This window comes from Balaenoptera borealis, assembly GCF_965194805.1.
Source record: "Balaenoptera borealis genome assembly, chromosome: 11".
Lineage (NCBI taxonomy): Eukaryota > Metazoa > Chordata > Mammalia > Artiodactyla > Balaenopteridae > Balaenoptera > Balaenoptera borealis.
Genome location: NC_138868.1, coordinates 49,838,775 through 49,854,648, shown reverse-complemented (window position 1 = coordinate 49,854,648; position 15,874 = coordinate 49,838,775). Strand labels below are relative to the sequence as shown.

Genomic DNA, 15,874 nt, shown 5'->3' with positions numbered 1-15,874 from the left:
CTATACAACCTGCTTATTCAGCTTCCTACTGGAATTCCTGCTTAGATGCCTAATAGGCATCTGAAACTTTACTTATCCAAAATGGACCAGATTCCCTGGTGGGAGCTGCTGTCTGATAGCTACTATTTTCTCTATGAAGTGGGAGGCCGTGTTAACTTGTTGTGACTGAAGGATGGTATGTGTGTGTGTGTGTGTGTGTGTGCTTGTACATATGGGCTGTCATCAGGGTAAGAGATGAAATAAGAGATTTTGTAAGTCAAGAAAATTTGAAAAAAATATTTTGTAAAATGAGAAAAAGAAGGTGACCAGAGAAACAATAAAACTTATACTGGGAAGCAGCGTACTAGGAGCACCTGAATTCTGACTTCCCAAATCCCTGGCTTTGAATTGTGGCTTTTTTCAACTAGTAGCTTTGTGGCTTTGGGCAAGTTACTAATACTCTCTCTGAGCCAGTTTGTTTATTTAAAATAGTGATCAATAATATTGTGCCCAAATTTGTAGTTCTTTGTGAGGATTAAAGATAATATGCTAGGAACCTAGTAGGTGATTATCAAACAGTTCCTATGCAGTTCCCAGTTGGTCCCGTTCCTTAAGTTGCTCTCCACACCAGCTGCCACTACAATATTTCCAAGTCTTTCTAAATTTTAACAAATTTCCAATGCCCTCACTTCTTCCTTGCACGGCTTGCAAGGGTCTGCATTTGCTACCTCCTGAGATGAGAGGTGTGTTATTTTCTATTGCTATGGTAACAAATTATCATGAATTTGGTAGCTTAAAAACATCCATTTATTAGCTCACAGGCAGTATGGCTGGGTTCTTTGCTCAGGGAGGATATCACCAAGCAGAAGTCAGGATGCCAGCCAGACTAAGTTCTCTTCTGGAAGCTCTGGGGGAAAATCTGCTTTCAGGCTCATTCTTGGCATTAGGAGGATCCAATTCCTGTGGTTGTAGGACTGTGGTCCCTAGTTTCTTGCTGGCTGTCAGCCAGAGATGGCTCTCAGCTAGAGGCCACTCTCAGGTACTTGTTCTATGCCCTCCTCCATCCTCAAGCCAACCACAGCCACCCCCATTCCTTGCCTCATGGCCCCCTCCATCTTCAAGCCAGCTACAGTGTATCAAATCTTGTTCCTCAAATCTCTTTGACTTCCCCTTCTGCTGCCAACCAGAGAAAATTCGTGGCTTTTAAAGGATTCATATTATTTAGTTAGGACTAGATGGATAATCTCTCTATCTTGAGGTCAACTGATTAGCATCATTAATTACATCCACAAAATCCCTTTTGCCATGTACCATAATCTTAGGAGTAGAGTCTCATCACATTCACAGGTTCCACCCACACCTGAGGGAAGGAGATCATACAAGAGTGAGAATCATTAGGGATTATCTTGTGATTCTGCCTACCCAGGAGGGAAAGCCAGGAGAAACACCCCTGAGAAATGCTGAGACCTTGAGCTGAGATCAGAAGGATGAGTAGGAGTTAATTAAATAAGGAAGGAAAACTTCCAGAGAGAATGCACAGAAACCATGTAACTAGAGGACATACATCCAAAAACTGGACTAAAGGAAGGCCAGTGTCTTCAGTGGAGAGAACAAGAACAACAGTGACTCAAAACAAGGTGGTTAGAGAGATCAGTAGGAGTCAGGACATGCAGGCTTCATAGACTCTGTTACAAAGCTTTCTCTATCCCCAAAGCAAAGGTCAAAAGAGTGGCATAATCAGATTTGTTTTCTAAACATATCACTCTGGCTATAAGGTGGAGGGTGGATGTAAGGAGGCATCAGTAAAACGTGGACCACTTAGGAGGCTGGGAGAGGAGTACAAGAAACAGTGGGGCAACGTCAGTGGAGATACAAGCAGGCTGATTCAAGGAACACTCAGTAGCTAAAATCAACAGCACTTCATGATGGATTGAACATGGGAGGGAGGCTGTTATGTTCCCCAGGAAGCAGACTCTAAGACAGAGATTACTGTGGAGGATGTTTACTAAGGAGTGCTCTCAGAGTCAACACCTGTGTAAGAGAGAGGATGAAAGTGGGATGGGGCAAAGGGAGAAGCTGAGCAGCCCAACAACGACCTCAGTCAACCCCACAAGGAGCTGTGAACACGTTTCAGAGTTGTCCTCTGTCGGGGTGAGGGAGCTGAACCTTTATACCTCTCTGCTGATCAGTCATTGTATGCAGGATGTCCCAGAAAGGGAACATGACCTTAAATGAGCCAGCTTTCTTCAGCTTAGGCAACTCCCAAAGGGGCTGACAGTTGTGGGCTATCTTCCAGCAGCATTCTCAGTGAAGAAAGAGAGTAAATCCTTCATTTTTCGGCAGGAGTCTGGGCTTTTCGTCACAGCCTCCACCACAGGGGTGCAGGAGCATAAGGGAGTAAGGCATTCAGGATGATTTGTAAATTTCCGATTTGTGCATCTTGATGGATGCACTTATGACCGTATGTTGTCATCATTGGCTTACCTGTCATTTTCCCCCACTCGCTTGGGAGCTACTCAGGCACAGACTGTATCGGACAGCTAGTGTACAGCCCTATACCTGGCACATACTTTGCTGAATAAGTGAATGCCCGTCTACTTCTCCTATTTCCACTCCCCTTTTCCCTACATTTCCTTTGCTTCCCTGCTCCCACACCTTACCCTCATCCAGTGTGGGAAAAGTCCAGCAGGTTATCTGAGGCCTCACCTGTGCTGGAGCTGAACAAACAGCAAATCAGGCTGCTATGGTGGGGAAGGCAGGTAGTGCCAGGAGAAGGGGGGAGGGGGGCGGTTGACAACATTCCCACTGACCTCAGGCTTAAATCCTCCTTCAATGTCTCATCCCTTATAAACTCAGTGCTAGCTGGACCAGGTTCTCTCCAAAAGACCGATCGGCTAAGAGTCTCTGAATTCCCCATAAACTCAGACCTCATCCCCAGTCTAATGTTCTCTTTGACCGATAACTCCCACCTCTGACAGCTACTGCTGGAGGCCAGAGAATGGAATTCCAGGTCATATCAGAGTTTCTTTGGAATGGAGAAGAATGACATCAAGCAGGGCTGAACCATTAGAGGAGGCAAGTCCTGCCCAAGGAACCCAGCGCAGGCCTGCGCATGCCCCCTTCAGTTTTGTTCCCGCTGCACGCGGGTGCTCCAGCCCCCTTCCAGCCCCCTCCCGTGGGAACCTGACGCCCTACACAGGCTGCTCCACCTGCGCTGAGAACAAACAGGGAGCGTCAGTGTGTCGAGTGATGGTGGGCGCTGCCTGGAGACCGCAGAGAAAGCCAGCCGCCTCCTCCCGGGTTATGCCGTGCTGGTCTGGGAACAGAACCATACCCACTCCTGTTTATCCCAGGCAGTTCTCACCGCTACCCCGGCCGCCCCTCAACCCCCAAGTCACTCTTCGTCCAGGCAGCCCTTTTCCCCTGCCAGGGTTCCCCGGGGGGAAACGCTGCCCCTTCCCCATCCTTGCCCGCTGAGGAGGGTTCCTTGAGCGCTTCGGGTGGAAGCGTGGGTGCTGGGCCTGAGGTAAGAGGCGAGGATGCGGGAACTACCCCAGCCCCGAGGCGAGGAGCTGCAGGGAACTACCAGCGATGGTGTCGCGGTCACTGAGGCCACTGCGGCAAAGTAGGGAACCCGTGGCGCTCCGCGCGGGCTACGGCATCTGCGCTGCAGCGACGGATCCCAGCATGCGGCCCCGTCTCGGCTGCCACCTCCACGTTCCCCGACCCACCAGGGGAAGACGCTAGACCCCGCGGCAGCCGGGCTCTACCCCGTCCCTCTTACGCTCCCTCCTTGCCCAACCTCCCTCCTCACAACCTCTCCATCCACTCCTAACCTCTCCCCAACCCTCGCCAACACACACACACACACACACACACACACACACACACACACACACACACACGCTCCCGAGAATTCTCCGGAACCGGGACGCTGGCGAAGGGGAGTGGGCGGGAAGGAAATCTCTAAGAGAAGACCAGAGAGATCTAGGGAGGGGGCGAGGACAGTCACGGGGGTCGGGGGTGGGAGGACGAGTAAGTCCGGAGCAGGAGAGGGGGGCGGAGAGTCACCTGGCAGGACAGAGGCGGACCCGAGCCTGGGAGGGAGGCGAGCCGAGGCGGGGCGAGGAGAGGAGGAGAGGAGGAGAGGAGGGGCGGAGGGGCGGAGGGGCGGAGGGGCGGGGGCCGGGGGTGGGGGCGGGAACCAGGCGGGGCGGGAGCCTCAGCCGGAATCTCCGCTGGAGCAGGTGGAGCCGCTGCGGGAGCCGGCCCGGCTGAGCGCAGGGAGGCGGCGGATGGGCCGGGGCCATGGAGCTGCTGAAGCCGAACCGGAGCGTGCCGGGATACGGACCCGGGCCGGCGGCTTCCCTGTGCCGCCCGGGGGGCCCCCTCCTCAACGGCAGCGGCACTGGCAACCTCAGCTGTGAGCCCCCGCGCATCCGCGGAGCCGGGACACGAGGTGGGTGCCTCCCTGAGCCCCGTCCACGAGCTCCTTCTCACTGCACCCCGCAACACTCAGAGGCCCCCCACTGCTTCCCCAAACGCCCACGCTGTCCCTTCATAGTACTCCGTCTGTCCCCAAACAGCTCCCCTGACACGTTTGTCCCCCACAGCCCATAAAACTCCATTGCAGCTTCACACTACCTGGTCAGAGCCCCTTCACACCCTGGTCCCCTGACCACCCCCAGAGCTCCTGGTCACCCCCAACACACAGCCCCCTCCTAGACAGAGACGGTGGGAAGACAAGGCCCTCCTCTGGCCAACCCTCCCAGGTCTCTCCTTTCCTTTTGCAGCCAGTTCACGGAGCCACAATGGGGAAGGAAAGCAAGATTGGGGGAAAGAAGGGGGCTGGTTGGGGGAGGGGCACTCTGGAAGACCTGAATGGGAAGTTAGCGTTATAATCTCCTGTGTCCCCCACCCAACCCCCTGCCTTCCCAAAAGAGATCCTCTAACCTGAATTAGGCTGGACATTGGACTGAGCGGCTGCTCTCTAGAGCTGCCTGTGTCCATTTCCTCAGATCCCCTTGCCTCCCAAGTTGGAGTTTTTCTCAAGGGTCTATACCCTCTCTCTTTCGCTGTCTCCAAGTAATGTCTCCAGGTCCCTTCCAAGCCCCTTCTCCAACCTGCCTCTCCTTAGGTTTCAGCCTCCTAGAGCCTGGCTGCCCAACTCATCATCCCATCCCTTTGTGCCACCTTTCCCCCCTCACCACCAGGCTGCTTCCACTCACCCAGTCCCCAAAGTGACTTTCATTCCTCCCATCAGCCAACATCCACATTTTCTCAATGACCCAGCTCAAGTCTTATTTTTCCCCTTCCTATACCTTTTCTTTCCTTAGATGGTTACTGGACACCTGCTATTATATAGTCTCTGGGCTAGGTGCCGGGTATACAGGGCTGAACTAGACCCAGTCTGCACTGTCATCTCCAGTGCAAGCGGGAGACAAAAACCAATGGGAAAATCACAGTCAGCATTGGAATTCCCACAAGAGGGACCAAACTCTGGGCACCCAAAGGAGATAGGGTCTGAAAACTTCACAGAGGGAACCTTGAAGTTGGAGTTCATTAGGCAGAAAAGGAAGAAGAGGGATTCCAGGAGAGGGAACAGTGTTAAGCAGAAGGAAATTATTCCAAGCTCTAGAAGGGAAAATGGGAATAAATTGCAATTCAAGTATTTATTTACCCCCATAAAATATTACATGCATTCTCGGACCAGTTGTCACGCACTCTTTCGTTGTTACACCCAGATTCTTTCACTCAACAAATATTTATGGAGCCAGAGATTGTGCTAAGCACTAAGGACAGGAGTAGCACAAAACTGACACAGCTCCTACTTCATGGAGCTCACAGTTCAGTGGGGGAGAAGGACAAGTAAGCAGAGAATTGCCGTACAGAGTGGGAAGTGCCTTGAGAGGGATGTGGGAACACAGAAGCGGAGCACCTCTATCTAGCCTAGCCTAGGCTTGGGAATCAGAGTTGGCCTCCTGAGGAGGTGAAGGCTAAATTGAAATAAAAATTAAAAAGCTGAGGGAAAGCCAGCCAAGTGAAGGGGCAGAAAAAGCAAAAAGCATCTCAAGCAGAGGAACAGTATGTGTAAACAGCCAGAGTTTAAGTCCATGGCCCTTTCGTTCAGTGTGTCATAGTTTCTGTGTGCCTGAGATGTGTACCATAAGAGAGGAATAATGAACACTCAAGATGAAGACCAGCCTAAAGGGTTTCCAGAGAGCCTTATGGACCTTGTCTAAGGAGTATGGATTTTATCCTGCGGGTAATGGGAACTACTGAAAGTTTCAGTAGTACTGCCAGGATTAGCTCTGTATTAAAGAGGATGGATTGGAGGACAATCCAATGGAGAGAGGAGCGTCCTTTAGAAGGCTATTATATTACATTGGTCCTGATGAAAGATGATGCTGGCGTAGACTAAGCTACTGGCAATGGGGATGGAGAGAACTGGGTGGATTTGACAGGCACTTCTGAAAGTGAAATCAACAGAACTTGATGATTTATTGGAAACAGAGAGGGAGGAAGAGGTCAAGGGATGACACCTAGGTTTCTGGCTTAGACAATTGGATGGATGTTGGTGCTGTATAATGAGAAGGATAACAAAGGAACAGAAACAGGTTTGAAGGAGATTATACATTCAATTTGGAGCCCACTGAGTTTAAATGCTGGTAAAATATCCAGGTGGAGTTACCCAGTAAGCTGTTGAATCCAAGGGTCTGGAACATAGGGGAGAGGTATGAGTTAGAAATACAAATTTGAAAGGTGTTTGTCTAAAGGTGGTAACGGAAGCCATGAGAATAGATGAAATCATACAGAGATTGTGTCAGATGGAGAAAAAAAAAAGAAAGAGGTCCTGAGACAGGACCCTGAGGAAGGCCAATTTTTAAAAAAATTTTATTTATCTATTTATTTTTATACAGCAGGTTCTTATTAGTTATCTATTTTATACATATTAGCATATATATGTCAATCCCAATCTCCCAGTTCATCCCACCACCACCCGCCCCGCTTTCCCCCTTTCGTGTCCATACATTTGTTCTCTACATCTGTGTCTCTATTTCTGCCTTGCAAACTGGTTCATCTGTACCATTTTTCTAGATTCCACGTTGATATATGATACTTGTTTTTCTCTTTCTGACTTACTTCACTCTGTATGACAGTCTCTATGTCCATCCACGTCTCTACAAATGACCTAATTTTGTTCCTTTTTATGGTTGAGTAATATTCCATTATATATATATACCACATGTTCTTTATCCATTTGTCTGTCGATGGGCATTTAGGTTGCTTCCATGTCCTGACTATTGTAAATAGTGCTGCAATGAACATTGAGGTGCTTGTGTCTTTTTGAATTATGGTTTTCTCTGGGTATATGCCCAGGAGTGGGATTGCTGGGTCATATGGTTAGTTCTATTTTTAGTTTTTTAAGGAACCTCTATACTGTTCTCCATAGTGGCTGTATCAATTTACATTCCCACCAACAGTGCAAGAGGGTTCCCTTTTCTCCACACCCTCTCCAGAATTTGTTGTTTGTAGATTCTCTGATGATGCCCATTCTAATCGGTGTGAGGTGATACCTCATTGTAGTTTTGATTTGCATTTCTCTGATAATTAGTGATGTTGAGCATATTTTCATGTGTCTCTTGGCCATCTGTATGGGAAGACCAATTTTTAAAAGCCAAGCAGAGGAAGGAGAGTCCATGAAGTAGATCTAGATGAGACCATCAGAGAGACAAGAAGGCAAGGAAAAAAGAAAGTTTCAAGCAGCGTGGGAGAAGTGATGTCAAATACTGCCCATATAAGTCAGATAAGGTCATAGCAGCATCCTTCCGATTCAATAACAAGGAAGTCTTAGGAGAAGCTGTGGGTGTTAGGGGGTGGCCACAGTTGGTAGAAGTTTGGGCCACGGGGGAGGGGTTATAAGAAGTGAACCAAGGTGTGCAGATAAAACTTGCCAGAAGTTTGGTAGGGAGAGAGAGAGAGACAAAGAGAAAACAGGATAGTGCTAGAAATAACATGGGGCTGAGGAGGATAACATGGGATTGAGGAAGGGTGTGTGTGTGTGTGTGAGCGCACTCTCATGCATGGTTTGTCTTTTGAGTGTGTATGTGTTGTAGAGATAAGGCCATTTTAAAAATGTTGATGGGGATTGGGCCAAGAGAGGAAGGTTGAAGTGCAGAAGATAGCAGGGCTAGCTAATAGAGTAAGGGACCTTGAGAAAGCAGAATGTGAAGTGATTCAGAGCACAAGTCATCTAGACGTCGCTGCCCACACACATTTGGATGTGACAGCTGGCAGTCAGAAGCTACCCACAGAGACTCTGTTAGCCACACTCGCTCAGCTGTTACCCCGAAAGACGCATCTTACCCAGGCTCACTCCAGTGTTACTGATAGACATATGGATGTTACTCACATTATTCTGATATAATCCACATAGACTTGAATGTTACCCATGTTCACTCAGACGCTACCCACAGAAAAGCAGATGTCACCCACACTCACTTTAATATTGCCCGCTGTCATTCAGATATTACTCATCCATTAAACACACTCGCTTTTGTTTTATTATTATCCACGTACAATCAAATATTACCCATGCTCACTTAAGTAACCCTCCTCCAGATATTACCCATAAAGTCATAGATATTACTCTTACATATTCAGATATTACCCGCAAAGACTCAAATACTACCTATGTTCCCTCAGGCGCTCAGTTATTTTACTCAATAAGATTAACATCTTAATCTGTTAATATCTCATATTCACACTCACTTAAGTATTGCCCACATATACTTGCATATTACTTCTGCTCAGTCAGCTATGATCACCATCAGCTGGATACTCCCCCATTCACATACAGACCTCTGAATGTAACCCATGCTTCCTGGAGATGTTACTTACAAAATGAGATGTTATCTGCAGACCCTGGCTCATTCAAATGTTACAACACTTACTCAGATATTACCTAAATTTACAGGCAACACACACTCAATCAGATATTACCTATAGACACGTAGCTGTTACCCTTCTCCAGATATTGCCTACAGGAATATGTGTTACTCTCACCCACCCAGATATCAGCTCCAAGACTAAAGTATTACCCAATGCTCACTCTGATCTTACCTACATACACACCCTGCATATTATTTCTGCCCCCTCAGTTAGAATCCATTAACATGTGGATGTCCCCATCACCCAGCTGTTACCTACAATCAGCTCGATGCTATCCATGCTCACCACAGAGGCATGAGTACTACTTTGATGCCTGAGTGATGGGTGACCAGATCCAACACACCGTGAATGGCAGGATTTAAAGCATCAGCAGCTTCAGTGTTCTGTGGAATCCTTTCTTAGAAAAGCCTGTTTTTGTTTCATGTCACGTCATCTGGATTTTTCTACCCACACCTCTCTGCCATCATCTGGACAGAAGAAATGCAGATCCTCTAGACCCCAGAAGCAGAACTGAACTGTCCCAGTCTTCTGAGTCCCCTGGTCTGATTTCTGCTCTCCTCTCATCCCCAGCAGAATGAAGCCCACAGATAGACTGTCAAGGCACTAGTGGCTGTACCCCAGGAGGTGCATCTCCCATTCTGCCACCCCTGAAGCCACTGTGGTCATTCATATGCCACCACACAAACATACATGGATGCATACACACACACACACACACACAGAGTTTCCCCTGTTCTTAACATCCTGCATTAGTGTAGTACATTTGTTATAATTGATGAGCCAACACTGATACATTATTAACTAAGTTCCATAGTTTACATTAGGGTTCACTCTTTGTGTTGTATGTTCTATGGGTTTTCAGAAATGTATAATGACAGTTATGCACCATTACAGTACCATATAGAATAGTCTCACTGCCCTAAAGGTCCCCTGTGCTCCACCTATTTATCCTTCCCTGCCTTTCCCAAGATCCCTAGCTCTAAGATTGCTTTTACTTAGCCTTTTCACATCTCCTAACTGTTCAACAGCAAAGACTTAGAGAGATGGTGATGGCTGGAAATAAAGTAACAGCTGGAAGTGCCCAGTTAAACAGCAAAGCATTGTACAGTTGTTGGTCATTTTTACTGGGACTTTGTCCTCTAGTTTTCAGAGGTCCCCACACAGATTGGGAACTTCATAATAGAGGGCCTAGCCCCATCTTTCACCTGCACCACAATTAGCCAAGTTCAGGGATACACACGGGATCCATTAGCCAGATGAATGAATGAGAAATGTGCTTTTCACAGTTTAGAATGCCATACAAACTTGAGGTGTGTTTGTTGAATCAAGAACTAGTTGAAGAGAGGGACTTCCTGGTGGTCCAATGGTTAGGACTCAGTGCCATCACTGCCAGGGCCCGGGTTTGATCCCTGGTCGGGAACTAAGATCCTTCAAGCCCCGCGGCACGGCCAAAAAAAAAAAAAAACACACACAAACTAGTTGAAGAGAAACATTCAGCGGACAGAGGAGGAAGTGATAGAGAAGATAGAACTAGAGACATTAAGGGGTAGGGGGAGAGAGGCGGAGAGGGGCAACGGACTGGGAGGAGACATAGAGTGCAAGATAGACCACCTGCTCTATTTTTCTGGGTCCAAGGACCTCTCTGACAGAGATCCCCCCCCAAAGTTCTTTATTTCCCCCTACACACACACACGCACACACACACACACACATACACCTCAAATTGTCACACATAAACCTGCCATAAGCCTTCCCTGCAGAGAGGGGCCCAGCTTCTACATGAGACACAGGTGGTTTGTATATAATAGTAAAAGTAACACATCCAAAATCACAGCCTGTCATTTGCCCCCTCCCTTCCACCAACAAAATCCTCCAACATGGGTCTCTAAAGAGACAGAGGCAGCAAGGAGAGTGCATGCTGGAGCTTTAGAAGCACAGAGGTGAAAGATGGATGAGGAGGGACAGAGCAGGTGCATTTATGTGGAGAGTGACCAAGATCCATTTAAGATTCATCAGCAAGCAGGTGTTAACAGCTCCTGTGCAGGGGACATTATGCCAAATGCTAGGGACATGCTGGAGAACGTGATGGGCATTGCCCTTGTGCTCAAGAGATCATAGTCTAGTGGTGGAGATAGAAAATGAACAGAATAATACAGTGAGAAATGCCATGGTAGAGTATAGAGGGGGACAGCATCATGAATGACAGAGAAGGGAGGAAGCGGTAGAAGGCAAAGCATTTTAGAGATCTAGAGACTGGCTTCTATTCTGAATCGGCTCCTAACTTACTGGGTGCTCTGAACAAGTAATATCACTGCTGAGTTCAGTTAGGGGATCTCTTGTAAGTAGCACTTACTCGAAGTCTACAACAACTTCTGAATAAGTACAAACTATTGTTATGAGAAAACAGTTTAATTTGGGAGCTCAGGCCGAAGTCAGCCAATGTATGGGGCTATGAAAAAGGGCCCTGCAGCTCTGGGCCCTTCCCTCCCCCCAACTTGGCAGGCTCTGTCCCTGCCCTCTCTCCCTCCAAGCTCCAGTCTCCCTCATGCTGAGGCCATGGGTATGGGTGACTGGGTCCAGTTTAATTTAATTCAATTCAATTTTGTCTGGGTTTGCTTGGCTGTGATATGGAAGCCCAATGATGAATCCTTCTCCCAATAGGCAATGACAAAAATGAATGGGGTCAGCCCTTTGTCTAGCCCAGCAACACTACATGTCCCTCCTGTGAGCTCCCAGAGCACTCTGTGTATTCCTCAACCTCACTCCTTATCACACCATGTGACAATTATCTGTTTATACATCTGAGTTTCCCTCTAGACTGTGAGCTCTCAGATGAGAGCTCACAGGGCATTTGCCATGTCCTCTTTGTCCCCAGGGCCTGGTATAAAGGGAGTCCTCTGTAAATGCTTGTGGAGTGAGAATGAATGTTTGTAGATAATTAAAATATAAGGCAGAAAGTAAACGGTTCTAACAGATGTGTAGGGAACATGCATGGTCAGAGGAAGGGGAGATTAGCTCCAAATAAGGTGTCCAGAAAGGCCTAACAGAGGAGGGGGCAGTCTGTCTGAGTCTTGAAAGACAATGGTGAATAGAAATTTACCAGATAACAGAAAACAAGTTTGTTATTGAAAGTCATTAATGGGGGGGAGGTAATAATAGTCGGGGGGCGGGGGCAGCGAAAGCATTTTAGGCTGAGAAACTGACATGAGCAAAGGAGAGAATCATGAATGCACATGATGCCTTCTAGAAACTGAGTCATCCGGTGACTTAAGTTGGGTGCATTGCAGGGAGGAAGTGGGGGGAGGAAGAGGGCAGTTCTGGGAGAATCTGGATGACAAGCTAAAGGGTTGCAGACAGGTGAGAGTAGGTGAAGGGTCTTTTTGTTTGTTTGTTTTGTTGTCATTGTTGTTTTTTAAGACAATAAAGACATGTTCGGACCTGCGTTTCAAAAGATAGTGGGTGGTCAACTGGGTCAAATGCTGCCGGGAGGTCAAGTAGAATAAGCTGAGAAGAGACCTGTGGATTTAGCAGTTAAAGCTCAGTTACCTCGAGAAGTGTCCAAACAGTAATGGGGGAACAGGTCACTGGATTGTAACAGTTTGAGGGGTGAATGAAAAGATGGAAATAATCTTTTCAAGAAGTTTGGCTGCAAAGAGAAGGAAGGATTTGGAACAAAGCTTGAGAAGTGACAGGCTTTCTTAAGGAAGGGTAGAGTTAGGCCACTTTAACTAGGCCTCCAGGGGTTAGAAAGGTAAAGGATTCAAGTTCACCATTTACTGAGTGGGTCCTAGGGGTTGGGGGCGGGGGCGGGGATTTGGAAAGCAGGGGATCTGGCTGGGTAGTGGGGGTTGGAGGACTGGGGATAAGTGAAATTGGAGAGCTGGGCTGAGTGGGGGCCAGGACCCCTACTGCGACCTCCCCTTTTTCCTACCCAGAATTGGAGCTGGCCATTAGGGTCACCCTCTACGCTGTGATCTTTCTGATGAGTGTCGGAGGAAATGTGCTCATCATCGTGGTCCTGGGACTCAGCCGCCGTCTGAGGACCGTCACCAACGCCTTCCTGCTCTCACTGGCAGTCAGCGACCTCCTGCTGGCCGTGGCTTGCATGCCCTTCACCCTCCTGCCCAATCTCATGGGCACATTTATCTTTGGCACAGTCGTCTGCAAGGCGGTTTCCTACTTCATGGGTAGGTGAACAACCGACCTGCCTCCCTCGCCCCTCTCCCCTTCTAAAGTCCTTGCCGGATGTAGGGGGTCTTTCTCCGTCAGCGGGTATGGAAGTCACACTGGTGAGTGTGTCGTACAGGTTTCCTAGGTGACCCCTTCCTCTTCCCTTGCTAGGCGTGTCTGTGAGCGTGTCCACGCTAAGCCTCGTGGCCATCGCCCTGGAGCGGTACAGCGCCATCTGCCGACCACTGCAGGCGCGTGTGTGGCAGACGCGCTCACACGCGGCTCGAGTGATCGTAGCCACGTGGATGCTGTCCGGGCTGCTCATGGTGCCCTACCCGGTGTACACTGCCGTGCAGCCAGCGGGACCGCGTGTGCTGCAATGCGTGCATCGGTGGCCCAGTGCGCGAGTTCGCCAAACCTGGTGAGGGTCCCTAGAACCCAGTCCCGGGAATTCCCTTCTCCATCTCCATCAGATACTCACGAGCATTACCCGGAATCTCCCTCCAGCTGCTCTAACAATTACCACTACAATTCCCTTTCCCACCACCCTGGGATTCCCATTCGGGGCTTCTCCCCAGGCCTCTAACCCTTCCCGGCCGCATACCCAAATCCTACTTCCACCTCTGGGGCCTGGTCACAGCCCTAGAAACATCAACCCTTGGGTCTTCCTGCATCTGTGATTAGAGCTGGACGGAGACCCGCGTGATTGGTCTGTGCTCTGTCTCTAGGTCGGTACTGCTGCTCCTGCTGCTGTTTTTCGTGCCCGGGGTGGTTATGGCGGTGGCCTACGGGCTTATCTCCCGCGAGCTCTACTTAGGGCTTCGCTTTGACGGTGACAGTGACAGCGAGAGCCAGAGCCGGGTCGGAAGTCAAGGAGGACTGCCTGGTGGGACCGGACGAGGTGGGTGAAATCCAGGAGGGGCGGGACTTTGGGAAGAGGCGGGACATAAAGTGGGTGGGGCGGAAAGGTGTGTGAGTAGGAAGAGAGACTGGAAATGGGGGGGGGGGCGGGTTGGGGGGAGACCGCTGGAGATTTGGAGAGCTCAGCCTTCTGTTCTGACCGTCCACTGCCTGTGCTCAGGTCCTGCCCACCCGAACGGGCGTTGCGGATCGGAGACCCGGCTGGCTGGTGAGGACGGCGATGGCTGTTATGTGCAGCTTCCGCGCTCCCGGCCTGTACTGGAGCTGTCCGCGCTGACCGGACCCACGCCTGGGCCAGGATCCGGCACCCGGCCGGCCCAAGCCAAGCTGTTAGCTAAGAAGCGCGTGGTGCGGATGTTACTGGTGATCGTTGTGCTTTTTTTCCTGTGTTGGTTGCCAGTGTACAGCGCCAACACGTGGCGCGCCTTCGACGGCCCCGGTGCACATCGCGCCCTTTCGGGTGCGCCCATCTCCTTCATCCACTTGCTAAGCTACGCCTCTGCCTGTGTCAACCCCCTGGTCTACTGCTTCATGCACCGTCGCTTTCGCCAGGCCTGCCTTGACACCTGCGCCCGCTGCTGTCCTCGGCCTCCGCGAGCTCGCCCCAGACCTCTACCGGACGAGGATCCTCCCACCCCCTCCATCGCCTCACTCTCCAGGCTGAGCTACACCACCATCAGCACGCTGGGACCTGGCTGAGGGGTGGAGCGGGAGTGGGAGCCGAGGCAGGACAGACGGACTGGCCCCATCCAGACGCACAAGAGACACAGACCAACTGACACAAGAGACTGACTAACCCCAACGCACAGGAAAAGGTGGCTTACCCCACACAGGAAAGAAGGTACTTGATGTGAGACTGAGCCTGGTACACAGAGACATGGCACTGACCTTGGACATACAGACACAGCGTCCCTAGCTGTGGACTATCTCTACACTGTGGAAACTCTGACAGGGGCTGACTTGCCTCTCACACATATAGTAATGGCATTGAATCTTTTAGGGCTCTGGAGCCTGGCACAGGAATGACTCCTGAGATGCTCCAGGCTGCCCCCAGTTTGACCTCACCGTGCCCTTCCCCAATCAGCGCTGCAAACACCAACCTGCCTAATCTCACACTTCCCAGACCAGCAAGCTGTTTTGCACTGAAAAGTCCTTTCATTCCTTTCCAGTTAAATACTATAGGCCTGCCCCTCCTCCCTTACCCAACTTTTTCAAGAAATAATAAATGACTTGGCTTCCCCCTTAATTTCCTTTTTGGACTTTTTTGGGGCACGCGTGGAGGCGCAGGACTTTGTAGAGTCCTCTCCGTCAGGTCCCCCCGCCCCTGCTGCTCACTCTTGTGCGTGACCCCCTGCCAAAAAGCCCATGGTCTGAGTCCAGATGAGGCTGTGTGAATTCTCTCCGAGCGGTCACCCTGGACCCACCTCACACCACAGTCGTATGCAGTAGCTGGGAATGGGGGTGGGGCTGGGAAGTGGGACATCCATGACCCATAATGATTCCTGAGCACATTGTCCTAAAGTGGTACCATTGTTAAGGTACTGTATTAATAGATGCTTATTAAAATTTTAATGAAAAGAGGAAGCAGTGTATGACAAGACTCAGTTTATTCCATGTGTATTTGAAACACCATGGGTCAGAACATGACAGGCATACAGAATTAATTAAAGAGTAGGGCCTTTTTAATGCACTCTTCCCCATGGAAACACCCTTACTGGCCAGCAGCAAGGAGGAGAGGTAGCGTGGGGAGACAGGGACGTGGACCTGAATAGGAGTCCCAGAGCCCAGCCTCCCTCTTGACTATAAGACTGATCCAGCCCCAGAGAGGGGCAGAGACAGCAACATCAGCCCT

The 15,874-nt window shown here is 49.7% G+C and overlaps 1 protein-coding gene across 2 annotated transcripts; it reads left to right on the top strand.

Moving 5' to 3' along the window:
- Window positions 1–4,218: 4,218 nt before the first annotated feature.
- CCKBR (cholecystokinin B receptor) lies at window positions 4,219–15,268 on the top strand. 2 transcript variants are annotated; one of them, XM_082340346.1, is made up of 5 exons: window positions 4,219–4,438; window positions 12,867–13,118; window positions 13,273–13,522; window positions 13,830–14,002; window positions 14,423–15,268. In XM_082340346.1, exons 1-5 carry the CDS (start codon window positions 4,288–4,290, stop codon window positions 14,719–14,721), a joined length of 1,125 nt encoding a protein of 374 aa, XP_082196472.1. In that variant the 5' UTR covers window positions 4,219–4,287; the 3' UTR covers window positions 14,722–15,268. The 2 variants fall into 2 exon arrangements, with proteins under 2 accessions (XP_082196472.1, XP_082196471.1); XM_082340345.1 differs by having other exon boundaries at window positions 14,183–15,268.
- The last annotated feature ends 606 nt before the right edge of the window (window positions 15,269–15,874 follow it).